Source organism: Cavia porcellus, unplaced genomic scaffold, assembly GCF_034190915.1.
Source record: "Cavia porcellus strain 051 isolate PalLab524CR breed Dunkin Hartley unplaced genomic scaffold, mCavPor4.1 scaffold_10, whole genome shotgun sequence".
NCBI classification, from domain to species: domain Eukaryota; kingdom Metazoa; phylum Chordata; class Mammalia; order Rodentia; family Caviidae; genus Cavia; species Cavia porcellus.
In genome coordinates this window covers 63,982,705-64,009,469 of record NW_026947493.1, presented here as the reverse complement: position 1 = coordinate 64,009,469, position 26,765 = coordinate 63,982,705, and the positions used below count along the sequence as shown (strand labels likewise).

At 34.6% G+C, this 26,765-nt stretch overlaps 1 protein-coding gene across 1 annotated transcript; it reads left to right on the top strand.

The window, feature by feature from the left end:
• Positions 1 to 1,286: 1,286 nt before the first annotated feature.
• Calb1 (calbindin 1) lies at positions 1,287 to 25,823 on the top strand. Its single transcript, XM_003479985.5, has 11 exons — positions 1,287 to 1,525; positions 2,010 to 2,086; positions 5,789 to 5,863; positions 15,478 to 15,561; positions 15,654 to 15,710; positions 18,649 to 18,726; positions 21,441 to 21,496; positions 21,581 to 21,620; positions 21,742 to 21,795; positions 24,073 to 24,144; positions 24,400 to 25,823. The coding sequence occupies exons 1-11, from the start codon at positions 1,447 to 1,449 to the stop codon at positions 24,511 to 24,513; spliced, it is 786 nt and encodes a 261-aa protein (XP_003480033.1). The 5' UTR covers positions 1,287 to 1,446; the 3' UTR covers positions 24,514 to 25,823.
• Positions 25,824 to 26,765: the final 942 nt, after the last annotated feature.

Genomic DNA, 26,765 nt, shown 5'->3' with positions numbered 1-26,765 from the left:
CACTTTAAGTTTATAGACTTTTACAAGTTTAGTTTGGAGCTGACTGTGTTTGTTTTCTCTTGTTCCCTCATGTTGTTTTTGTATCATTGTAATCAGACACTTGGGATACGTTTCCAGCAGACCTCAAAAACATTGAAAACCAAATATCTCCAAAGAATTTATATAAATAACAAATAGCTTAAATATTACATTAAAATGCATATCACATAATAATCTTGTTCTGCAATGTGCTTTAGTACAACATAAACGTCAAAAACGAGCCCTGTTTCATGTTTTCATTTAGTGCAAAAAGTCTGATTACCCCAGTGTTTGGTCTGTTGCACCTGCTGAAGCTACAGTATTGAATGTTGCAGAAGCATTTCAGTTCCCTTTTTTATTAAAAGTGCTCAAAATTGTTTTCATTTAACAATTAAAGACATTTTATATTTTTAAAATTGCATGTCATTACATGTATTGACTTAGTTTGTTTTTTTCTAACTCTAATGATTTCTAGTTTGTGCAAAGTTTTCTATCATGGATAGAAATAAGGAGAGTTGTGTATGCTAAGACCATTGAATGAGGCTGTGACTGGGTCTCTAAATTTACATAATGACCAGATCCTTCCTTCTCTTTGCTTTAGTTTATTTTTTCTAAATCTCAAGGAAGTAAGTGTCTAAGATCACTTCCTTCCCTTGCATCTTAATATATTATAATTCTATTGCTTTCCCATTGTAATCCTTCAAGTTAAAAAAAAAACACAGCTCTAATTCTGCCTTATTGTGTTGACAATATATGAACAGTTCTTTAAAAACATTCACATTATGGTCGACACAAGCACAAAATTATTCAGTGATAGTTGACACCAGTCGATTCATTCAAATTAATACTCTCCGAGCTTCTACTTGATTCCGTTCAAACAAATGTTTAAAAGCCTTGGGGAAATCACATGCAAATGTAACGACCATTTACATGGTTCCCCTTCGTCAGCTTTACCTGTCCATCTAAAACCAAAGCCTTTGGAAGGATGCTGAGTGCTATGCTATTCTGGAATAAGAGCCCCCCGAACTTGGGAGGGGAAATGAGCCCCTGTTTTCAGCATCCAGTTTCTGAGCAAGGGATCTCCCACCACCTGCTGCTTCCTAGACTCCGCAACTCCTGCCCGGCTGAGCTTTCCCGGGAAGACAACCGAGAGCTGGGAGGGAGGCAGGAGGAGGAGGAGAAGGTGGGTGAGAAGGGAGGCGGGGAGCGGAGCGTGGCGGGCCGGGGAGGCGGGGCCGGCTGGGGGACGCCTGGATAAATGGGAGCGCTGGGTGCGGGGTGCGGAGAACTCAGCCTCGCAGGAGCCCGGCAGCACCGAGGACAGCGCCCGGCAGCGCCGCCCCGCTCTCCGTCCTGCTCCCCGGCGGGCGCCCCGCACCGACCGACCCACGCGCGCCCCTCACCGCGCACACGCCGCCTCGCTGTACGATGGCCGAATCCCACCTGCAGTCAGCCCTCATCACCGCCAAACAGTTCTTTGAGATCTGGCTTCATTTCGACTCCGACGGTGATTATCTTGTCTTTAACCGTTTCGAGACGCCCCTCTCTCCCTCCCCTCTTCTGGCCCTCTCCCGGACCCCCCACCCCACTGTCCCCCCATTCTGTTCTGTGCTGCCCCTTACTCTGTCTGACCCCATCTCCCCGACTGGCCGTCTCACCATCGACCTGAAAGTTTATATTGCTTTTTTGCAATCCGCGAACAGTACACTTGCGTCTTTCTAGGAATGGCAATGGTAAGACCGAGAGACAGGGATTGGGGAGCCCTGCTCCCCAATAGTTTCTGTGGCTGTGACCGTGCTCTTTTGCCCCCGGTGCTGCTAAAGTTTGACGCCCCGGGAGGGTAGCGCTGCTGTGGCTCTACTTCGCGGCTTAACCCAGGTGGAAGCTGGAGGGAGCTTCTGGGGTACCAGGAGGGGAGCACTCCTGGGAAGGAGCGAAGAAGAAACTCGGCAGGAGCCAGCTGACACCTGGCTGCCTCTTTGTCTTTGCAGGAAGTGGTTACCTGGAAGGAAAGGAGCTGCAGAACTTGATCCAGGAGCTCCTGCAGGCGCGAAAGAAGGCTGGATTGGTAGGTTCAAGTCCGTGAAGAGGGAGAGAGACCTCCAGCCCTAAAACATGAACATGCATGTGTTTGTATAACGAGCCAGCGGGGCCAAGGGCTTTTGCAGGGAATGTAAACGTTTATTAACCGAGATGGAATACTTTGCATCTTTCCAAGTTGCACAGTAAGGAAAAAGAGGGTGATGGAAGAAAGGAAGGGGGAAGGAAAAGAAGCAGAGAGAGAGAGAGAGAGAGAGAGAGAGAGAGAGAGAGAGAGAGAAAGAGAAAAGAGAGAGAGAAGAGAGAGAGAATATTTATATTTACATTCTCTCTGTTTTAAACCTTACCATCTTAAATCAGAGTTTTAAACATCACATAAAATAATGGATGATAGATACATTTGTGCTTGCTTTCCCCGGAAAGAGAGCAGAAAACCGTGGATGGGTAAACCGCTTAGCAGATCACCATTTCTGCCACTTTGATTTGGTTAGGTAATTTTTAACTTCTCTTTTACTGCCATGAGAAGTAAGGGGGTAGAAATACATTTCTGCCCCTTGGTGGTCAGGAAACAGATCTGCAGATTGTGAACCTCTTATTCCACTGTTAATTTTTGCTATGGTGCTGATGTAGTCAGGAAAATGAAAACGCAGCCCACCTTGACCCTTCTCACTTTCGATAGTAGGCCAATTTGTAACCTAATAATGAGCTAGAATTTGGCGAGAAAGGCTTTCATTTCTGTAGTAGGAGAAACCCCAGAAGTTAGAAAAGCAAGACATTTTAAGAATTCTATATACTGTAAAAATAAAAAGAAATATTCTGATGGAAAACAATTGACAATATTTTGAAAAATGGCTCTTTGTGGTTTACGCCATTAGGGATTCAACATATGACAATTCTTATTTAAGAAAAGATGTCAAATTGCAAATAAAATGTCAGTTTTCGAGCATTTGTGATGCACATGTAAAGGAAAATGAGTTAAGAGTTTTACCAGTGTTTTGGAGTTTATGTAAGTCTGTCTTTCACAAGGAAATGTTGGATTTGGGCTAAATATTAAAGGTCTTTGACTTTTTGGATTATGATAGGAAAGACTTCTTATGTCGTGAATTAAATGCTTATCATCTAGGTATATTATACAGCAGATGACCACTGCTAGTATTGAGAATATACATTTTTTACAAATTTATTTTTGTTCTATATACATTGAAGATTACTAGTACACATCTCTGTACAACATATTCAAAAGAATCCCAGAGGACTCCAGACTCTGATTGTATTAAAATGCAGTACAGAACTTATCAGTTGCAGAAATCACTGACCAAATTCATTTCAAACCAAATTATACTCTAGGGATTGTTTTAGCCTGACTTAATATAATATAAATCTAAAAGTGTAACAGAATAAAACCAAATAAAATCTCTTATATACACTCCATCTTCCTCCCTTTACGCATCACTGTGTGAACAAATTTATGCATTACTGTCTCTATAGTTCTATGGATCATTGGCTAATAAAACCAAAGAAATTATTTTCCTCATCAAAGATAATTATATATATTATATATACTTAAAATTCTGATTAGAAGTCTTATGCAAGTTGCTTTCAGCAACCAAATGATTATATTCTAATTTTTCCAGAAGTGATTTTACTATTAAATGTATTTTTATCTTGAGATTCAAATATTATGGGCTCTATACATTTTTTCAGATTTTTTTCTCTCCCATTTTTCTATTTGTATCTTTTTGAAAACAGTGTGTTCATATTAGAGTTTTAAAGAGTTTAGAGATTCACTATTTCTTCTACTGCCTACCCTGCAATTTTCAAATATATGAACTTCCAATTACTAGAGTAGAATTCTATACTCAACTTGCCCACAGGCTATACGATTGTGCTGAGTTACTCAGTACTCTCATACTTGAGTATTTCCTGGGTTATATGGATAGGCTTTGAACAGTTAAAAAATCTAAGTCAAAAAACCTAAGCCAAGATCTAGATTGAAAGATTTGTGTATCAGATACATGTTTCATAATGCTACCCAGCACATTACAATTGGCCTACTTTTATGTATTCTCTTTTTTGAAAATATGAAGATTAATCTTACAAACCAGACTTCTTTGCATTTCTTGCCATAGTGTAATACATTTTGTTACATCATATGCATAGTATAATACGTTTTGTTGTATTATATGCCAAACCAATGGCAACATTAGTAACGTGAAATTTCAAAAATTTCACCAAGTGAATGTAACATCAGTGAGTTACATCATCCCAATAAACTTCTGAAACCACTACCACTTTACACTAAACATAATGTTTTATCTTTAAATTTGAATTGGTTTTTATCAATCTTTGATAACTATGTGTTCAACTGCTTAAAAAAGTAGATTTTGATCCTACTGTCAGCTGGAAATTTCCAAAAAATAAATATCAAGTCTGTTAAACTAGTCATATTACACAATTTGAAGATTTAAGACTTACTGCTTTTTTTGGTTTACTTTAAGATATGCATAAAAAATAAAAGGACTTATAGTCCCACAGTTGGCATGGAATTGACACTTGTTTTCTAACAATTTTTCCTGTATCAAAATTTAATAAATGCAAATTGCAATCTGTTCACAGAATTCAAGACTATGGCATAATTATATTATTTTTTTGCTATTTATCACATTATTTCAACTAGAGATATCTATATTGATTGCAAAAGTATTTTATAAATACTACTATTAGTAATAGCCTCAAAGTAGGCTTTAAATTATAATAACCTACCTATCCCTTGAGCAAATATGTGGTACATAATTATCAATTTTAGTTATGATGAAAATTGAGACCTTAATTTACATTATCAAGGACATAGAATAGGATATTAGTGAGGGCTGACCTACTTTAAATAGGTTTCAGTTAATCCAACAGGGCTATTTTAAATAGGCTCTCTTTGAGACCCGAGAGTAAAAACTTAAACTTCCTGAATACCAGTTTTCAGATGACTGGTTTATAGTTCATAACTCTCTAATCTGTCAATATATAAGGAGATTATAAAAGTAGTATAATATTGAGAAAAGCAAGCCAAATGAGAAGATAGTGTTCACTTAGTCACCCCTAAACATGTTTATTATACTAAAATACATGGGGAAGAAAATATAATCCTGGAAAAAGTGGAAACAAGGCCACACTGGGAACCTGGTGAAGGCAAAGTCACAGGCATATCAGTGGTCTATTGCCTGGAAATATTGTGCTGGAAATATTTCTTGTTTAAAAAGTATATTACTCTTCAGTATTTACATTTTTGCTTGTCCAAACCAAAAATACATTTTACTGATTTTCATGAATAAACATTGTGTTGGAGTAAGAAAAATGCTATAGGACAGGACAGTGTGACAATATAATATATTCTTTAATGAAGAAAGTGATGTTTAACGTATATTAACAGATGTCATATTTAAATTCACTAATGGTAATAAACCAAATAACTTCCTATATTTTCATAATCTGAAAACTAATAGATGGGAAATGATCGTGGTTCATTCCAAAATATTAAGCATGATCACAAATCTTTCATTTGAAACTAATAAATACTACATATTACATTTTGACTAATTTCATGACAATAGCTCATCACACATAATTCTAAATGCTTTCAATTGTGGCTTCTCTCTGCAGTAATTTATTAACATCATGACAGGTATAACCGGGTATTTTTCTTACAAACTTCTTACCTGCTTTTGTATAATTTTAGGAGTTATCGCCTGAGATGAAAACTTTTGTGGATCAGTATGGGCAGAGAGAAGATGGCAAGATAGGAATTGTAGAGGTAAGTACTATACACTTTTCTGATTTACTAAATGAGATTCATTTTTGATGTTGTACCCAACTCAAACACAATAGGCAAGATTCATACAGATAATCATCTTGTATTCATATATATATATATTTCTGAACTCCATCATATATATAATAGAATTGAAAGGGATGCTAAGAGTTGACCAGATTTAGAGCCTGAATAGCATATTACAAAACCGAGACCCAGAGAAATGAAATGTTCAACATCTGGTCACGTATCTGTTTGCAGGCATCAGTTCAGTTAGAGAAACAAGTCACCAAGTTCTGGATGAATATCCATCACATTATACTATTTACTTTCCCTTCATTAAACTGCCCAAGTATCCAGTCCATTGGTGATTATTATTGTTTTTCAGTATAGACTTTTGTTTTGTAATTTAAAATTAAATATTTGCATCCCCTATTAAAATGTCTTAGCTAAATTCTTCATGCTGATTCTAAAGTCAATTTTAAATTGACATGTGCCCCTAGTAAAAACACAAGGACTTCCTTTAACTAAAGCTAGTGAATACTTTATGATCTGCTATAGATGCATATTTCCTTTGAGTCTCTGCAAAGTAAAACTGTGGATGTTAAATCTTACTTTTTGACAATGACTTTTCCTATTGAGGATAGTTTATTTTGTTTATTATTGAAGGAAGCAAAATTTTGATTATGCAACCAATATGAAGTCTCAGATTTGTAAAAGAGCTGTTTCTTCTCTTATTCTTACTTTTCCAAATTCTAGTGGTATTTCAGGTTCTATCTTTATCTCTGCAAACTATTAGAGAAACATAATGGAAAGTTTTGCCCAGAAAAATTAATAATGTGTTACTTTAGAATGTGCCAAATCACAAGCATAATTGTGTTTTTCATATAATGATCTCAGTATATTAAAATATAAAGTTTTGGCTTTCAACAACTTATATCTTTGATTCAGAAAACTAACCTGGTTTTAAATAATTGATATTATTAGGACACTTATGATATTGGTGCGAAATACACTTATTTTTAAACAGCTACCATGAATAGAGTTAAGGGAGGACATACTATTATTATCTTTGTAATTAAAATTTTTCCCTGGAGTATACATTTTCCCCTTTGCCTATATGTGACTCATTACTATATAAATAGATGATAGTAATGGGACTTACAGATTGAGATAGAAGCCAATTAATAGACATATTGAATCATTCAGAATAATAAAGTCATTAAAATGAACATAAATGATGTAAGGTAAATCCAATTATTCAAAACAGCTTGCAAATCAGACATCAGTGAAATTCTAGATTGGCTGCTTCACAATTTATACTTTCAGTTCCAGTAGGAAAGAGACTGCTATCCTGTGTTTAACATAGCTAACCCCTGAAGGACTTCTGCAGGTCCAGCTACTTATTTTGGTTCATTTCTTCAGTGATAGTAGGTTATGTAGTAAAAAAGCACAGATCATATTGCATGCTTTTTACACTTTTTAAACGGACAAAGTGGACGAACACATTTGAATTTAGGTTTTACTATGTATGATATAGTTTAATTTTGTATGACTTTTTTGAAGTTTAACATGAGTGAGAAGCTAGATGTCAACTCAGCAGATGACGTGGTGGAGGCTTAATAAAAGATGTTTATTTCATCACAAGTTTGATATGCTGGAGATAAGCTGTTACAGGGAAGATTTTCTGTGTGAGGAAAAATAAATATAGCTAACAAAAGAGGATAAAGAAGGTAATGTTGGCTGAAATGAAAAACTGAGGAACTTTTATAGAAAAAAGAATAAGAGTTTACATGTGTGTGACATGATATTATTCATAAAGTTTTTTCAAATAAGTTATCTCTTTTGATTCTCACAACAAAAAAATAAAGTAAGTCTAACTATAAAATGAAGGTCTATCCTATAATTGAGGAACTGTAAGTTTCAGCAGAATTTCTCTCAAGATCAAAGAATAAAAAACAAAACTATCACTGTTAGGACAAAAACGTGGTCCCCTAAATTAATTTGCCTACTTTTATAAACAATTAGAAAATCTACACATTTTCTCTATTAAAAGGAAAGATGTTTAAAGTTTCAGATATTTGGTTAGTTATGGGAAAGTTTTAAAGTTAGCCGGGTTAACTAGGGTCACAAAGACTGCAAATGCTTCCACATTCACAATGGAGTTACACCTTGATAAACCCATTTTAAATTAACAAGCATTATAAATAGAATACGCGTTAGTGCACCTGACCTACCGAACACCATTGTTCAGTAGCACAGTCCTCTGTAGACCTCTGGTGACTGCATGGCTCTTGGGGAGCCGTGGATCACTGTCACTGCCCAGTGTCACAAGAGAATATCATCCTACTGTATATTACTAGCCCAGGAAAAGACCAAAACTCAAACTTCAAGGTACAATTTCCATTTAATGTGTACTACTTTCACATCAACATAAAGTCAAAAAAATCTTAATTTGAACAACCCTAAGCCAGGGACCTTCTATATGGAGACGTTCTTTAGGCAAAGAATTTAAAACATGATTTGGAAAGCACTGCAGATTAGTTCAAGCAGAAAGAGTTTAAAGACAGAGAATTGAGACGGGTTAAGAATTGACTAAAGGTTTTAATGTTGTGGGACATGGAACTTTTTGCTAAATGGAACCCTTAAGAAGAACTAGCCAAAATTCCTCACTTTATGGATAAGGAGACTGAGATCCAGAAAGGTTGAATAATATGTTTGAGATCCCAGCAGAAAGGAGTGACATAACCTGTATGCAAACGTAGATTTGATTCTGATTTCAGAATATATATACATATAGTTATATATGTATATATACCAGATTACTAGTAAAAATGTAAGAGGAAAGGACCCAGGTTGCACACATCCACTGAGAGAACTGGAGAACGACAGAACATGGACAAGATTGCCACTGTAGTTCATATGCAAGTGATTCGACCTAGTGTGGTTAAGTAGGAGTTAAGAAAAAAGACCTGAAAAACCCATGGGAAAAAGAAATTGCAAGTTACAGTAACATGAAGAAATGAAGAAGCGGGATGTAGAGGGTGCCTGAATGTGCCCTTTGGTATCACTAGAAACTATTATATTAAATGAAGTTCATTTTTTAATCCAATGTGATGTACAATATTACTTGCTTAGAAATCTTACATATCAGGACACAAATTCTAGCCAGAAATAAGGGAACCCAAAACTCAAAGCTTTCCAAAAATTATTATCTCCCTCCTCACATTAAGCACCACATAATGTTAGGGTTCAAAGAGAAAGTAAGTTAGATTTGCCTGTACTGTGATTTGCTGTGCCTACATGATAGTTATACATTTGAAATCTAATCAAAGCAAACTAATGTCCATGCAGTAGTATGCTTCCCTTATGCAACTGGCTACATTGATTTAAAAGACCTGAAAATGTAATGATTAATTTTTTAAAATTCTAATGTAATTAAATGACTGACGTTTTTCCAATAATATTCATTTGTTATCTAGACACATACAAAAAGGAAAGTAATGTGCAGATATGATTTCTTCTGAGCTTAGTAATTCCATGCCTTTAGACTTAAAAATTCATACAAAATTCAGTAATAACAAGCAAAGTTCAGTAATAACAAGACTATTAATCTGAACTCAAAACAGGAGCACTGAAATTCTGAGATAATTTAACAAATACCATGGCAGTCAAAAATGTTCTAAATTCACGTAGACTAACAGCTCTATTGTAAAGAAGTTCAATTAAAATAATTAAACAGGAAGATTAAATGATTTACCAGAGAATAGAATTTTCTTCTCTAGGGCTTATGTGCAGTTCAGATATCTCTTTAGCTGGATGTCAATTTATAAGCTTTTCCTGGATCCCTTGGGCAATGTGTGGGAACCTACGATCCTCTCTACTCTGAGTGTTTCTATCTGTCCAGGTCAGTGCATCCACTGAAAAAATAGATTCAAAAGCTATTTTAATCCTAAAACTGTAACAATCCTCCCAGGGAAGCAGCCACTTCTCTAGATGTCTCTTTTTTTCTTCCACAGTGGAACTTGAGCATATGAGGTTAGCCAGGGTGGATGTAATTTTTCATTTGTCCACCTTAGAATTTAAGAAAATCACTGACAATATAATCCCATTTTAAAATTTTCTTTGCATAGAGCTTTCAACTATTTATTAGGGAAATGTTTTTGGTTGAAGATTTTAATGGAGAACGATAAAGATAAAGGTCAAAGATTTCAAAATTCAGGAAAGTCAGATTGTCTGATTTTTAACGTTACCTCTAGCTCAAGCTACAAGGTAAGTGAGAGAAGGCTATTTATGTTCTCTGAAATTCTATTTCCTTGGCTGTAAACAAAGGCAACCATTATCAACTTCAAATGATTTTTATGAGTATTGACATCAAATGAGATAATCCTTGGCAAACAAATTCCTGGCATACTATAAAAACTCAAATAAATGTTTTGTTGTTATTATTAAATATAAAAATAGCTTACTGGAAAATGTATACTATTCTATGTGCCAAGCCTTGTCTTCCCACATCTTACATAGTCAAATTTAAATAATTAAATTCAAATAGCTTTAAATTTATGAGAAGATTATTTGCCTTCCAAATTCCCTGGACTCAAGACTCATCAGCTAGGAAAAATGTTTCTCTAGTTCCCCAATGGAAAAAAGTGAATGATTGGCTTATAGGTTCTCAAGAAGGCAAACATACACCATGACTGTGGTTAAAAGTTAGGAATTACACTTCAAATGTATGTACTTAAAATATTTCTCCCTGCCCTTTATGTCTTACTCTTCTCACACCTCGTTCTCAGCTTTATCACTGTATCTCTCTCCTACTTTATATCAGTTTAAAAACAATTTTTTTGTTTAAATCATCTGTCTCCCTGGTAGTGGCTGCCAATCACTGGCCCCCAATATACTGGCCTAGCAATTAGTAGTCACCTGAGGCACAGTTAGGAATTTCACTCAACTTCAAATAAGGTAAGAGCTCCACATTATGTGTTATGAAAATAAGAGACATAGAGGGAGAAACTCTGTCAAGGTGCAGTTTCCTGGGAGCCTGATCTGTGTGGCAGCATGGTGCTTAGGAGGATTATTAGAATCACTTCCTCTGGAAGAGAGGGAAGAGAACAGGATATAGGCAGAGGACAGTGCTAACCTGTGACCCAGCTGACCTACAATGAGCTCTGAAGCTGGCTGACTTTTCAGAGATTTCCCTGGTTTTCAGTGAGAAGAGTGGACCTCTCTATTGCAGTGTAGTTTAGTCACAGGCTGCAGCCTCCCTGGAAACACAGATGTCTTCAACCCATGCAATTCCTCAAAAGGTCCTGACAACTGAGCCCTCGGCAACGTTCTCAGAATCTGAAGTGAGCTCTGGGTAGTATATCACAATGTGCACTCCAACGCTTACCCACAGCCCAGTAAGAATTATATACAGTGAAGCCTTGTTGCCACTTATGTACATTTTATGACTCTAGATAGTCAATTTCTTCATTCATTGCATGAATAAAATATGCACAGAAATTTATTCAGTTGCTGGGTAAATAAATAAGTAAAATGTAGGCTTTATCCTCAAGGAGATAAGCAAATAGAAAGAAAATTTGCCTCTTCATTCCTAACAGCAAGCAACCAATTCTCACAAGGGAAGATCTAAGGGATTCTGTTTGTGGCCACAGCTATGTGCTTTCCATTCACCTCCTTGATATTTTCTACTCTCTTGAAACCCATAAAATTTTGGGAGTTCGTAAAAGTGCAGGTAGGCAATTCAAGGATTAAGAAGTCACCAAACAATTTGGAACAATAGGACTTGGCATTTGTCTGGATAGCTGTAAGTGAAAATAAACTAGCTCTACTTAATGTCCTCTATAAAGGACCTTTAGCATGTTGGAGACATACCCTTAGGTATACAGCTAGAGACTTAACTATACTCAGATTGAAAATTTGAATATTGATTGATATGCATTGACAGTAGTAATAAAAGACAAAACGAGAACACCACACAGTGAAATACACCTTAAGATAGGATTTATTTTATGTTCATTACAGCTACATCCTACTCAAACAGGTTTATTGGTTTCCTTTAGTGGCTAGCATTCTTATAATAATATTTTACAATATTCATTTCTAATGTTTCTAATAGGATAGTGTATGTGTTGAATATAACAAAATAAAACTGAAACAATGAATATATTGCATATAGATATAATCGATATTTTTAATAATTAAAAGTAATACCAAAATAGCATAGGTAAAAGTATAAGTGCATTTTATACTAGACATGAAAATCAATTTGACATATTTGACATTCTAGAGACCCCATGACTCTGTGACAATTATATAAACTTTGATTTATGAAATAATGATTAAATTTTCTTAATTTTATATTTAATCTTCACTGGTTATTTGATTATATTTTTCTATTTTATATATTTGGAAGATTTGGGCAAGTATAATTTTTTAAGAAAAAAATAATCTTTTTGTTCAAGGAAATGTATTAATTATATAAATTCATATAATATAGAAAATTATAGTGATGACAGCAAAGTATTCACTCTCATTATGTTCAGTCATGATAAGGAGGATTTTTAATGAAGAGAAGTTATCCACCAATCCACAAACTTTTACTTCAGGCACTTACTTTTACTGGGTGATTAATCAGAAAGAATAATCAGAGGATGCAGATTGAAATAGATGGCCTGGGACAGTGGTGGCAAACCTATGGCATGTGGGCCGCAATGGGCATGCAAACATGCTCTTGCATGCAAGCCAAGTCACCCCAGAAGCCAACATTGGATATTCAGGTTTAATTGCAGTGCTGGCACTTAGTGATAAATAAGTAGATTCTGGATTGCAATATGAGTACTTGGTCTACAAAAAATTCACCACCACTGGCTTGGGAGAAGTCTACCAAAACTTAAAAAGCTGCATACCAATAACTAAAGAAACCCACCTTATTGAGAGGTTGTCAGAAGGACTAAAAGTTTAAGGCCAGCTTTGGCAACTTGTTGAGACTCTGCTTCAAAATAAAAAGTAAATAATTCTTGGAACGTAGCTCAGTGGTAGAGCTTGAAGTTACAAGGCCCTAGAGTGAATTCTTTATACCACTAAGTAAATAAAGGAAGGGAGAGTTGGTATTGACTATTTCTGTTTTTCTAGTGAACACATACATTCACCACAACCCTAAATAACATAGCCAGACATTCAGCACCAACTTTCAGCTCCACTGATCAATTTGTTCTTCAAAATGTCTGCCTCTCATTTACTTCCTCCCTCTTTGAGACATATAACTTTTCATTCTCTTCACCTTTTGATCCCTTTATTTACTGTATTATTCCTTCTTCCCTCCATACCTTTCAGAAGTCTTAAAAGAAGTTTTTTTACAACACTTTGAGGAAAGTATTATTACATCCTAGTGAAGCCTGCACAATACTTCAGGGGTATGATTGCTTCTTCCTTGCAGACATGTTCAGCCCAAAACTCCCCCTTCACCCTCTATCACCTCTTCTCCTTAGCTTTGGTGAAGACCTACTTTTGGGCTTGAGTTATATCGGGCTACAGTAATAATAAAAAACATTTACATCTACTTTCCTTTAGCAGCCCACTTACAAGGAGAGAAGGGGACTTTTTAAGGAAATGATGTTTTCAGTGAGTAGAAACATAGCCCATGTCCGGACTATTGTGTCATACATATAAGTCACCAGCAGATGTATTGTTTGCATTCCAAGGCTGAAGAAACAACCAGTTGATTTGTACCTTCAAGAAGCTTGTTGCTTACTTAATTTATTAATAATTATCAAATTAAAGTGATTTTCAAAGTCAACCAATCACCACGTTAAATCATTGAATCTTTGAACATTGAATCAAAAATTCAGGTTTTGAATTAAATTGTTTCTGAGGTGTAGAATTGTATAATTCAAGAATTCAAAGAAATCAAAGATCACAAAAGAGCCTTGAATTTAAGAAGAGACCTAGATATCTCTCTCTCTCTCTTTTTCTCTCTCTCTCTCTGTCTCTCTCTCTGTCTCTCTCTCTCTCTCTCTCTCTCTCTCTCTCTCTCACACACACACACACACACACACACACACACACACACACACACACATACAGTGTTAATATGAGGGTTTATAAATGAAAAGCTGATTATATTTTTTAAATTAATGATAATAATCTCCTATTTTTTGGTTATATTATCTTCTACTCACACTACTAGTCTTTACTTGAAAACAAGATGTTTTCTGACTGGATCGTACTAAACATCCCAAAAAATATATATGACCCTTTCCCTTATTCTTATCCCCATCTGTAAATCCTATAATCAAAAGTCTTAATTTAAGATGTTATTTGAAAATCTCAAAACAAGATAAATAATATATCACATAGGTATATGGAAAATGAAATTGCTTGCACATAAGGTAAAATGATAGTTTTAAAATTAAGTGCTAGGTTTTTTAATAGAACTAAAAGGATGAAATTTAGAAAGAAAGAAAAGGTATATCACCCTTTCCTATAATCTTGTGAAAATTTGAACATTTATAATGAACCTAAAGTTAATCTACACTGTAAGTTCTTGGTCTGAATTCTAGGGATGAGGGTCCATATCTGTATTTCAGGGAATTCCTCAGTTTCTGGAAAGTGAATTACAGCAAGTATAGGCTCATTTTTTAAACAGTGAAGATACTGTGATTCCAACAGAAGGTGATTTGAACCCAGGCCATTTAAGAGACATCGATTTTGCCTTCAACTCCTTATTTTAGCAATAAGGATATTGAGGTCCAGAAATGGCTGAGGGAGTTGCTGGGGCCCACAGTTCATTAGCAACTGAGCCAGAAATAGAACTCACGTCTGCTGTGAGGCCATCAATCCAACTCCCTCCTCCTCTGCATGCAATAGATAGATTATATTAGTCTTAAAATGGTATCTGAAGCTCTTTTCTCTTCCAAAAAAAGTATCAAAGTTATGAAATGAGTGCTAAGGGGAAATGTCATAAAGGCACACAGTGAAGATCGAAAATTAATCCAAGCCCTGGATTCCAGCAATGCATGTCTTTTTAGCAGAAAACAACAATTTGAGCACTAACTTTGTGATTACTGTTTAGTTTCCCACTGTTCATCAAGAATTGTCCTTTTGACTCTGTTTTTACTTATTTGCAGTTTTCTTTGGTTTATGTTCCCTTGCATCCCACAGTAGGCTTTGTCTCTGAACTGGGAATGCATTTTCTCTTTCCTTTTCTCTACATTCGTGTTTCTCAATTTTGTTTCACATAAAATTTGTGGCCCTTCGGTGTACCATTCTGTACACCCTGAAAGGAACAAGACCTCTCAGGCACAGGATGCAAGAAGTGTTTGAGCTACCTAGAAGAAGCTGCTTGTATGTGCAGTAGACAAAATTGGTCCTGTTGCCTCATCCCATCGAACACAGAGCAAAGCACTCGGGGGTCCAAGAGCATCAAAAGACACCGTGGTACCCCTGCAGAGCAAAATACCCAGAGAAGGGAATGTCAACTGGTGTCTTTTTCTCTCCTACTTTTCTGAGCAATAAAACTGCTCCATTCGTTGGAGCAAAGCTAAGCAGCAGCTGATGGCAGAGACCTGTTTTCAACCCCACAGTTTCGTTCTCTCCTTTTATATCTCTTCCAGTTGGCTCATGTATTACCCACAGAAGAAAATTTCCTGCTGCTCTTCCGATGCCAGCAACTGAAGTCCTGTGAAGAATTCATGAAGGTAGAAGAAATCTGTCCCTTTAGGAAACACTGCAGAAATCAGTACGGCTAGCTTTTTTAAATTCGGTTTTTCTTATCCTATATTTTTTACAGACATGGAGAAAATATGATACTGATCACAGTGGCTTCATAGAAACGGAAGAACTTAAGGTAAGCAAATAACAACTTACAATAAGATGTTTTCCTTTTCAATGCAACTATGAACTGCTCAGGGCTTCACAGTATTTTAAAATTTTTTCCACAAAAGAAACGAGTGTGGCGCAATGGCACATTTTCTCCCACTCTTTCACATCATTAATGAAATACCAGATCAAGACAAAAACTTTAAGTTCCTTCTTATAATTCTGTTCAGCAAGGTGAGAAATTAGCATTTGTGAAGTACATAATTTGTTGTAAAACAAATAGGTAGGTGATAGATAGAATTATGCACTGGCTAAATAAGTCATACTTTTCCACTGAAATTTGATTTTATAAACTAATGTATGTAATAAACTTCTTTTCCAAAAGGCAGACAAACTATGGGACACCTATTATATTCCAGCTAATTTACATACATTTTATTATTTAACTTTTCCTTGAGTTCAATAAAGTTATTATTACTTGAAGACAAAAGGCTAAATGAGCCACCAAAGGCCACATAGAAATGAGACTCAAGGCTGCAAAGTTTAAATTCAGATTTGTCCATCTCCAAAGCCTATAGGCATTCCTTACAACCAACAGCTTCTGAATAGCAATAATATTTATAAAAATCCAAAAAATATTTAAAGTTTTAATAAACTGAAACTTTGGAAATGACTTTATAAATTCATATCTCATTCTGTACTCAGGTGGTAGTGATAAAGTGAGATATTAAGATGAACAAATCTAAAATCAAAGTTACCTCAGGGCAAATGTCTGCATCAATCTATGCAATGCTTTCAAAGCAGGAGTGATGGTGTCTTCTTCTCTGATACATTGTGAAATCCAATTGAGATATTGCACTGGAAAAATCTTCTATATGATATTATCCATGAATTCCGTTTACCAGGCTTTTAGAAATGTATCTTTCATCTCATTTCCTCAAATCTCAGTCTAAAAGACCACATATGTTCTGATAATTAAAAGGAAAGTGGCTAATATTGATTGAGCAGCCGAATATGTACCTATTATGTAACAGACACATTACTATGCGCTTGAAATTTAACATTTAATTCTCACCAAAAAACCTTTCAAGGCAGCTAGTATCATTTCCAATATACAAAATGATTCAAATTCAGAGCAACTGGATCATTTTTCAAGACCACACAGGTACTTAGAAAAAGCACCTGAGTTTGGACCCATCATATTATTGCTTTCTCCAACAGCACCATGTACTTCAAATTTTGTTCATTGAAAGTTACTTCTGCTACTGGCTCTATGGGAGAAGATGAGTATTGAACTGTTTTCCTAATCGTGGTTGAACACAGTTTAAAGAACACACGTGTTAAGGAATGGAACTGGGACACTCGCACAACTACAATATTGCCGAACCATAGTCAACTGCAGCCTATAGAAAGTATAAACACTTTTAGTGGGAAGTTACTGGCAACCACGTCTTTTATGGACGTGCAGCTTTGCAATTATAGCCTGTCTGCTGACAATGGAGCTATTGTGTTTTTATTCTTTAAGCCAAAAACATCTTTTAAAAATCCTCTCGGTTCAGAAAGAAACCCTTTGCTCATTTCTGACACTGACCTCGAAACATTCTAAAAGTCTCCTTCTTTGTTCTAAATTTTATTCTCAGAAAGAGATTCTAAATAGAAGTCCTCCTCTCTGGGGAATTTTTGAAGATAATTTGGCATTCTTTTTTAATAGATCTTTCAAGAAAGCTAATTTTAAGATTCATAATAGAGTACAACATCTCTTGCTCTCAGACATGACTTTGAATCTCAGTGTCTCGAGGTTTCTCCCAGGCTATTTTTGTGACCACCATTTTAGTCTCTGATGAGGCTTTTTAACCCAATTAATCTCTGACAAAAGCCTCAGAAGGCTCAAAACTAAAATTCACCCCCACCAGATAACTCTGAATTTTCCATACCTCACTTTCCCATTTGAAGCAGACGTTTGAAGTGAAAATAAATCTGTCAAATCAAAGAAACAGTCTCTTCCTTAAGAAGAGTGAAATCAAATCTGTCCAGCAGAATTGGCACTTTTGGGGAAGAGATAATACTGCTGAACCAAAGAAACCCAGTTCTTTGATAATAACTGCATAGCTTCCATAAGTGCATTAATTCATTTTCTGAAAAAATAAAACAGTTGTAAAGAAACAGCACTGGACAAAATGACAGACTTATGCTTAAGTACGTATACGGAATTTATATGGTAAGCTTTGAAAAGCTTTTACTTGATTCATTTCTCTATTTTAAAAAATTGATACACTCACTCCTTAGCTCCAGCTGTCAAGTTAATAGTCATCATTTTTCACCCTTCCCATGTTACTCTCTATTTCAGTGTGACTCGCACATCCTTCAAGGTTTAAATGTGATCATCTATAGACAACTGCTTGAATTTGTACAGTCAGCTGAAGCATTTAACCAGGGATTCTTTGTATTACCCCACAGCTAGATGCTAACCAACTGGCCCTCTGGAGAAACAGCTTTATACTGCCTATAAACTGATATGAAAATACAGCCGAGGGGGGTAGAAAAGATATGTAAAATTAGAGTTCCATCACACAGTGCAAAGGTTTAGGGAATGGCCCTTTTCTTATAGATGAGTCATGAATACTTGTGAAAATAGCATTTGGTAGAAAAGTATCCATTTAGTTTAAATTCAGGTTCCTATACAGCATAAAGTCCAGATCCTTCTTTAATTGAATTTTAAAAGCTTTATAGCTCAGACTACCATAGAATGTGTCTCAATAAAAAACATGCACAAGTCAAAAGCAGTTTCTTTACAGGAAAATCACAAGAACAGAATGGTTTAGTCTCATTTTTAAGGTCCTCTGTGGAAAGGACATTGTTCTATCCTAGCAAAGAGCATTTCTGGTATGTCCCTTTTCAAGGCATCTGAAATGGAAGCAGACTGTTCACCATTGCTGTAATTTATCTGAGTGTTTTTGTCTTAATAGAACTTTCTAAAGGACCTGCTAGAAAAAGCAAACAAGACTGTTGATGACACAAAGTTGGCAGAGTATACAGACCTAATGGTAAGAATGATCTTGAAAAGACAATGGCTGAGAGCTCATGAAAGACAAATTTCTTGCTAATTCTCAAGGCTACTGTACACAGGATGAAATAAACCATGTGGGCATATAGCTATCATTTCATTTGAAATTTAGGATACTCAGGAATGCTCACATCTTGCAAGGCTGAGTTCTTCAGCCACTGGTTTTGAGGCTCAATTAATGAACATTTTCTTTCTTGTTAAGCTACATGATTTTTACCTCTCAAAAGATGACCTGTTGTCTTGCACTGTTCATGTAATTATATCAAGTTATATGTCTTATGAATATATTATCTACTACATGCAAATTATGAATTATATTACCTTGAACTCATTTGTGTATTTTTAATACTTTAATTTTATTAGTAGGTTTTAGATATATACTGGTAACATTCATCATATGGAATTTGTACCTGCACACAGTTTATCTTGCTTCTTTTTTGAATTTCTCCTTCTTCTCCCTTCAACTCCCCTTCTTTATTTACAAAAGCTTTGTTTCTATTTTATCCTTCTATTTTTTCTTGTCCTTTCTTTCCTACTCCCACCCCTTTTCCTTTCTCATTTGAACATTTTCTTCCTATTTCCCAATATCTATTATGCATTTTGGTCTGTATTTATACTTTTTGTTTCTCATATCAGCAAAACCATGTGATATTTTTTCATGTGTCCAATTATTTATATAAAAATCTAAATTTTTATCACAGAGTGTCATAAACTTTTTTGGAGTTTAAAGAACTTCTAGCTACTTTAGTCATTAAGCAATTTAAAATGGTTCTCTTTTATATTACTTTGGAGTATTATATTAGTACAATGGGTAGGGAAATCCAAGTGCACCCTGTCCCTGAAACTTTGGCAAATAGCATAACCAAGATCGAGCATAGAATACAGATTGTAGAGTCAGGAAAATGCCTGACACAGGCTCCTAATGTTTCAAGAACAAATAAACAACTAAATTAATGAAGTTCTAGACAAAATAAACCAATGTTTATGATGTTACTTTGTTCTAAATGGGTAAAGTTTACTCATTTTAACTTCAGGAGTGACATAGATTTATACATAATCTAACCAATATGAAAGTAATGTGAATTCCTATTCTGACTTAAAATACCTATAAAATACAGCTGTCTGTTATAAAAGTAGCTATGTTACATTAGTCTGCTGAGGAAGTCAGACTTTTAGTTACCTTGAGAAACAATTTTAACAAGGTTCAATTATATTTAATGTAGCTGACATTTACTTTCAGCCTCTTGCCCTGCTTCGGGAAAACAAAAACACTAATTTATTCACCAAACAGTGATATTTATTGTAAAGTGGGGCTAATCTTACTTTTAAAACAATCAAAAAGATTTTTTCAGATTCTTCTTTAATTCCTCATTATATTTCTATAGCATTAGCAAATAAATATGAGACTTTCTTGCTATTTGTCACAATAGGCAGAACTAAATTCTAAACCTACTTTTTGTTTGGTCGGTTTATTTTTTCTTCTTTTTTAGAATTGGACAGTAACCTATATTCATCAATTTTTGTTTCTGTTTTGATCTTAAGGTTTATCTATTTAGAGTTAGGCCTCTTTTCCTGGTAGAAATTTGAAGCAGCCTTTCAAAAACTACTCAGATGGGAATTTCCCCCTGTTGAATTGCCCTGGCACATCTGATTAAATGCCATAAACCAGTTCAAACCCAGGAAGCAAATTAATCAAGAACTAATTAAAATTTTAATATATAGATGGGGAAATATTTTCATATGGCCATTAAACTATGTCATCTAGTTGTCCAGTGTCTCGGCAGACATTGTCACAATATTTGAATATATGGTCAATGGGTCATAAAAGGCTGTGTCATTATAGGACACCAAAAAAAACCCTGCTTCCTACAAGAATTCTTAGAACGTCTCAAGTGACAGAATGTCCTTTCTTCCTTAAAAAGACCTCACTAAACCTTTATTCATTGTAACTTCAGCATATTACTTTCTTCTAAGAAAAAAAAATGCTACTTTTCACATGTTTAGTATACACATTTCATATATTTTAATGTATTTCATATATACTACTTCTATATCATATAGCAATAAATTGATACTTTTTCAAAGTGTGAATTCTTCACAAATATGAATGCAAACATCTTTACAATTGTTCATGTCTCAGAGTAGGAGACATAACTATGTTGGAGAGCTGAGAGCTTTACTGAGTATCTCATGCCCAAGGAAAGATAAAACAAATCAAAATTACTAAAAATGTTGTTCTCTAAGGACTTATTCATGTTATCTGCCTATTGCTTTTGTTTGTCTATTTAGTGCTCTAAAGAGGTACATATTTATTTTCAGACCATCATCTGGAGAAGTTCAGGAGGCCATATCATGCCTGCATCATCCCTCCCACATATCAATACACATTCAAAATAACTTCCAAGAAAAATAAGTTAAAATGTTCTAGAAGCCTTAGTTAAGGTTACTATTACTCCATTTCACTGCTCCTTATTGGTCCAATAAACTCTGACAATTGATACATTACAAAATTGGAAGTATGCTTTAAAAGTTTTAAACTATGTTAGTTTCTAAACTTTCACTACATATATAAGCACTTGATAAGTTAAGTTGCTTGATTTTGAATGTTTGCCTGCATTCACTAAATCATTCTGCAACAGCTAATACTCTGTTTTTATGTTTGGAAACCAAAATAACCCAAGTTCTGTCTTTTAGTTGAAACTCTTTGACTCAAACAATGATGGGAAGCTGGAACTGACTGAGATGGCCAGGTGAGTTTAGGAACTATGCTAAGATTACAGTAAGCTGGTCCTCATTCAAAAACCAAATCTATTAACATGTTTTTCTCTTAAAAGGTTATTACCAGTGCAAGAGAATTTTCTTCTTAAATTTCAGGTACTTGACTTTTTCCATAGCAAATAATATGTACTTTGAAAAGTTGGAATGTGAGAGATTTGTGTAGAGAAATAAACTGAAATGAAGTAGTAGTAGTTTAATTTTTTCTCTTTTTTTCTAGGGAGTTAAAATGTGTGGGAAAGAATTCAATAAGGCTTTTGAGTTATATGATCAGGTATAAGTATGTTCTTTTTTCTTCTTTTATGTTTATTGTGATAAAAACAGCATAAGATCTACCTTCTGAATTTTTTGGGTGTAAGATACAGTATTCTTTACTAGACAATGATGCATGGCAGATCTTTAAAATTTTTTGACCTTGCATAATTGAAAATTTATTGCCACTGACTAGGAGCTCTCTATTTCCCTTTCATGAACCCTGACAATAATCAATTCACTCTCTGTTTCTATGAGTTTGACTAGTTTACATGCATCATATAAATGGTACCATGTAGTATTAACCCTTCTGTGACTGACATTTCATTGAGCAGAGTGTCCTCAAGGTTCACTTATTTTTCAACTACTTCAAGATTTCTTTCTTTTTTAAGGCTAAATAATATTCTATTACACACACATAAATCTAGATAGATGATAGATAGGTAAGTAGACAGACAGATAATAGATAGATACATAGATAGAATTACTTTATTCATTTATTCATCAGCAAACATTTAGGTGATTTCCACACCATTGCTGTTGTGAATAATACAGCAATGATAATGCAGTGTTACTATATCTCTTTGACATCCTGACCTTTTGGATAAATACCCAGAATTGGAATTGCTGAATCACATGGTAGTTCTATTCCTAATATTGAGATGTCTGCATTCTGTTTTTCATGGTAGATGCACCATTTGAATTCTCACCTAGTATACGAGGGTTCTCATTCTTCATGTTTTCATAATCCTATGCTGGTTTTCTTTTCCTTATATGTCAGTGGCCATCCGAAGAGGTGCAAGGTGCTTCTCATCGTGGTTTCAATTTGCATTTCACAGATGATCAGTGACATAAAACTCTTTCCATATAGCAGTTAGCCATCTTGACAGCTTGTTGAAGAAATTTCTAGCCAAGTCTTTAGCCTATATTTCAAAAAGATTACTAAGGTCTTTTGGCTATTGAGTTGTAGGAGTTCTTCACATAGTTAAGTATTATAATCCTTATATATATGGAAAGCAGCACTTTATCTGATACATAGTTTGCAAATATTCTCTCGGTTGTTTTTCATGTTTTACTCCTTTCTATACTATTGTCAGTGACATTTCTAATCCATTTTAGGTAACTTACTGTTAGTATATAAACATATAACTAATTTTGGATATTGATTTTCATATTTAGTAACTCTACTAAACTTACCTACTCTGAGTCTTTAGATTTTTTATATGTAAAGCTATCACCTGCAGCTGGGGATTTAGCTCAGTGATATAAGTACCTGCCTGAAAAGCACAAGGTCGTGAGTTTGATCCCCACTTAAAAAAAAAAAAAAAAAAAAAAAAAAAACAGGGACAATTTTGTTTCTTCTGTTTCTATTCGAATATCTTAAATGTTTGTTCTCATTTACAATTTGTTCCTTAAAATTTTTAAAAATGCCTACAGAAAATAAAATCTCAAAGTTCCTATTATAATACACATGGCAATGACAAAGGAATTAAGGGTTGTTTTATATATATATAATATATATATATATATACCAATTTCACACAAGGAATATAAACATTATGTCCTGCAAACCTGTACTAATAAAATAAATTTTAAAAAGAAACATGGGCCATTAAAACTATATGACCAATTCATTTTTCTGTGGAAATTTTACCTTGGTATATTCACATCATACACATCTTGCATCATATGCTGTCCCATGATTTACCCTGCCATGAAGTTTGAACAAGGGACCAAAATCTGAGCCTCAATTTCTTCTTTTGTAAACGAGAGATAATACTGTCTTGCAATGTGAAGATAACGTAGGATAAGATATCCTGGAGAAGCATCCCACATAGCAAATCGTGTGTGTAGGAAAATCACTGATGTCACTCAATCATGTTGTGGGCTTCTTCTTCCAATTACTCCTGGATTTGGGCTCTAATACAACTGCTACCTCTTTGTGTGACATGAGCCCCCCTCATAGCTTATCAGGCCTCAGCCTTCTCACTTGGCAGAGCAATACATTTAAGTCTACTTACGGTAACTGGAGATAATATTGTTAATAGAGTGAAACCATAAATGTGCAAGTACTTTGAAAAGCTCAAGGTATCTTACAGATGTAAGGTGTAGAGTGTTGCCTCACCTATTTTGCAACTTTGGAGCAGCTAAAATGTTGAGACTCTGCTATAGCAGGTGAGGACATCTGCCAATTGCACAAGAGATTTTCTGAGCTTTCCACTACAGTACTTCTGTTTCATTTCATTCACTACTACCATAGATGGAGTTGGTCACATACTAATGATTTTTCTTCCTCCAGGATGGCAATGGATACATAGATGAAAATGAACTGGATGCTTTACTGAAAGATCTGTGTGAGAAGAATAAACAGGTAATTTAGTTACTATTATTTCTTATTTACCATGTTTCTGCAACCCCACACCTACTTGGGAAATATGCTTCAAAAATTTATCAAGGAGTAGAAGTAGATTTTGACTCTTAAATTGGCTTGTTTAAGAATTTAATCCAATTCTTTTCTTAATGGATTGATATAAGAAGCAGTTTGTACCCCACATCTTATTAGTTAACAGTGGTTAATTAGCCTCCATATTTAACTGGATTACATTGCCGTCTATGTTCTATGCAGGATCTGGATATTAATAATATTCCAACATACAAGAAGAGCATAATGGCTTTGTCGGATGGAGGGAAGCTGTACCGAACAGATCTGGCCCTTATTCTCTCTGCTGGGGACAACTAGAGTTGAGGCCACCAATACTTGCTAGTGATACATTGTATCTAAAAAATTAACTGTGCACTATAAAGGAGTAGGCTGTATTTTCTTTTATATCTGTAAATTTTACCGCATAATTATAGATAATTATCCAGAATGTGTGGCACATTCTTTTCTGCTTGTTTCTATACTGTTTGTAATGTACAGTTTTTGTAATTATGATTGAAAAGGAGAAGGTCTATATTTAGGCCAGTCAGTATACTCAATTAAAAATAACCTATTTTTGCCTTTATAAATACAGTTGCCCATGAAGATTCCCCTGAAATTTGTCACCAAGATTAATCTCTAAAATTTTAGTCTCTGATGTAAAAATGCACATTTACCACTGAATAAAAACCACACATGACGAGTCAATGATTCTTATTTTAGGCAGTCATAAGACTGTTCCACAAAGTACTTTCATATTTCTGTCAGGAGAAATGTGCTTTCACAGTTAAATACTCACAAAAAATACCAATAAATAGTCAAATTGTGGCTTTATGAAGTAAGCAGTCTCACTAGAGATTTAGTTCATTAATCAACATGTCTGCAGCTTGAATTTATCCAAACTATTGACTCAAATTGATGTGGTGTCAAGAGAAGGCAGCACCAGTTGACACAGATCTGATTCGAAGTCTGTTTCCAACAAGTCTACTGTCAGAGTACGACTTTAATCCATTTTCTATTTTCATGTGTTTCTGATGATAATTATTCTGGTAACTGCTGTTTTATGTTCTATTGTGTGTAAGCTCTGATTAAATTTAATATGCTAAGTATCCTGGTGTCTAGTTTGTGTACTTCCTGGATTTTCTTTCTATGTAGAACTGTTCATTTCACCAAGGGTATCTGCTGCCTCTGAAAATATTTTTTTCTAGCTATAACAACTCTATTTTTTACTATAACTGAATTTTAATGTAAAATTCATAGCATCCTGATTACTGAATGTTATATCATCAATACTTTTGTGTATTCTATGGATTCTATATTTCACATTGAGATTAGTATTCAAAATAGTTCTATTTCTATCTGCAAATAGTTTCAAATGCGTTCAAAATAGCATCTGAAGAAAAATGCTACTGTAATCATTATTTTATCTAGCAAAAGAGATCCTAAAACCTCCTTTGGCCCACCAGATCTAAGTCACAGTTTCACATACGATAGCTAGAATATCCTATACTGGTTATAGCTGACATGCAATGGATGGTGATTTTATATTCTCTATAGAGAAAAGAGTAATGTGAGAAATGTCTATGTGGAATTTATAAAGTTACCATTAAAAAGTTAATGATGGTTCTGGATCAGTGTGAATGTTCCAATTCAATTTATTTTTTCAATTTATAAAAATGAACAAAAAAAAGCTGTGAGCTATCTCCTTCTCTCAACAATGAACAGAAAAAACATCTACCAAAAAATAAAAAGTATCAATTGATGGGAGTGGTAGATTGGCTTTGCCTGCAGTGTATAAACGGAAGCACTTACATTAGATTGAATTTAATTAAAAAGAATAAAGAAAGAAGAAAATACACTTTATGTTTTCTATTTGTTTTTTCTACAAAATGTTGACATATAATCCATAATTAACCCAAGTGTAAATGTAGAATGCTCAAATTATAGTAGCATAAATAACAAATGCATAATGAATTACTAGATGACTCCTTGAGTTAAGGAGTATCTCTGACACTAAGATTAACAATCAAAGAATTTTTTAAAATTTGTAGTAGTTAAAGATTTTTCCAACTGATATATCAAATACTTCATTCAAGTTCTCTGATGGAACATACAGAATTTTCTTACATTTCATCTGTAGAAAATCATTTTTCACTACAAAATACATATAAATTTATATATATATAAATTCATATATATTAATATATAAATTCATATATATTAATATATAAATGCTTGGCTAAAATATATATAAATGTCAGGTTTGGCATTCTTACAATGATGGCATGGAAAAATGAAACAACAAAAGCAGAAAGGTATTAAGGTAATAATCCTAAAGACACTTTTTAGAGAACTGACAACAGCAATACTCATGAATCTAGTACGAAGATTATCATGGTGAACCTTAACAAGTCTATTTCTTAAGGCAGGAAAAAGCATGAAGAATGAAAAAATATCTAAAAAGGTAAATGCTGGACTAGCCAGAACAATGCCTACCTCATACCACAAACAAAGTGTTTGGTTCTAATCTAAATGCAAAAAGTATTGAAGAGAGCCTTCAATACCACAGGCAT

Coding starts and splice junctions, on each gene's coding strand:
- Calb1 (XM_003479985.5), top strand. CDS start 1,447: ATGGCCGAATCCCACCTGCAGTCAGCCCTCATCACCGCCAAACAGTTC. Junction 2,087..5,788: donor CGCGAAAGAAGGCTGGATTG/GTAGGTTCAAGT, acceptor GTATAATTTTAG/GAGTTATCGCCTGAGATGAA. Junction 21,796..24,072: donor CTTTTGAGTTATATGATCAG/GTATAAGTATGT, acceptor TTCTTCCTCCAG/GATGGCAATGGATACATAGA.